The 1,344-nt window shown below is 41.4% G+C and overlaps 1 protein-coding gene across 1 annotated transcript in view; it reads right to left on the reverse strand.

Moving 5' to 3' along the window:
- Positions 1 to 1,344, reverse strand: part of SORCS1 (sortilin related VPS10 domain containing receptor 1) — a 555,760-nt gene that overhangs the window by 106,515 nt on the left and 447,901 nt on the right. Inside the window, exon 10 of the mRNA XM_023738816.1 lies at positions 937 to 1,083. Coding sequence (XP_023594584.1) covers positions 937 to 1,083 — 147 coding nt within the window. The remainder of the gene's footprint in view (positions 1 to 936; positions 1,084 to 1,344) is intronic.

The following is a 1,344-nucleotide window of genomic DNA, read 5'->3' on the forward strand; positions in this document are numbered from 1 at the left end:
TAACCCTACAATCTTTCATGTATTAATCTAGTCTCACTCAAGTAGACAGCAAACTCCTTGAAAGCAAGAACCATCTTTGATACCTCTCTTGGACCTCATCAGGTGGTCAAATATATAAATAAATTTCGCTGAATCTACTTACTGCTCAAAAGAAAGACAACTAAAAGAAAGACATACTTTACAGCAGTCATCAGGAAACTTTTTTTGTAAAGGGCCGGATAATAAATACGTTAGGCTTTGTGAATCATATTGTCTCTGTCATGACTATTCACCTCTCCCACTGGAGCAGAAAGGCAGCCATAGGCAGTGCATGAATGATTAAGTGTGACTCTATTCCAGTGATACTTAAAAGAAGTCGACCCGATGTGCCCCATAAGTCATAGTTTGTCGATCACTGGTTTGTAGAATGAAACATAAATGAATAGGATTATCATAAACAGTACCAATATAGGTTTAGATCAGTGGTTCTTATCCCTTTTGGAGTCATGATCTCCTCTAAAAATGTAATTAGATGCCTGTCTCTATTGGAAAATGCACCTATGCAATTCTGCATTCAGCTCATTGACTCTACAGCTGGATTTATGTATCATTAGATCTGTAACAGGCTACTTATGGGAAAGTAAAGGTGTTTCAGGCATAATTTTATCATATATGGAAACTATCATATTCTCCCTCAGACTACCACTTGAGGTCCTTCTGAGAGCTTGGGCTAGAACTGAGGATCCTGGAAGTGAGTGAGGAGCTTACTCATGTTCTCTTATCTCTTTGACCCATTTTAAAAAGCAGAGCCAAGACTCTGCATCACACTCTGCCCCTATGTCCTTCTCCACCCCCTTTTGCTCAAGAAGCCCCCGAGTAATCTTCATCTGCTTATTTAACACCCACTTTCCAGCCTTCCACTGCATGGGGGTGTTCTGTTCTCATACGCAGGCTTACCAGCAAGCAGTGCACGGGGTCTCCTCTTAGATCTGTGTCCGGCGCCTGCAGCAACCGCCAGTCTCTGCCTTTGTTATACGTGATGAAAGTCTTCACTTGGTTGTCAATCTTCTTGTTAGCCAAGAACATTCCCTTTATGCCTGCTACCTGGGAAAAATTGACATGGCTGAAAAATACATCAATTTGAGAAAGGACATATTTATTTACCTTAAAGGAAAACAAAAAAACCAACAGGCTGTCAAATTCAGCTGAGAGTACTTGCCTTGGAAGAAAGAGAGGATGACGATGGGGAGATAGAAGCTAATGCTTAGCTATAATGATTCCTGGGCTGTGGGATGGGAAGCAAGAGATTGGTGCTGCTGATGTTATGGGGGAGGGGAGTCATAACACAGATTTAATAGAAGCTTC

The sequence above is a fragment of the Trichechus manatus genome, unplaced genomic scaffold (genome assembly GCF_000243295.1).
Source record: "Trichechus manatus latirostris isolate Lorelei unplaced genomic scaffold, TriManLat1.0 scaffold00007, whole genome shotgun sequence".
NCBI lineage: Eukaryota > Metazoa > Chordata > Mammalia > Sirenia > Trichechidae > Trichechus > Trichechus manatus.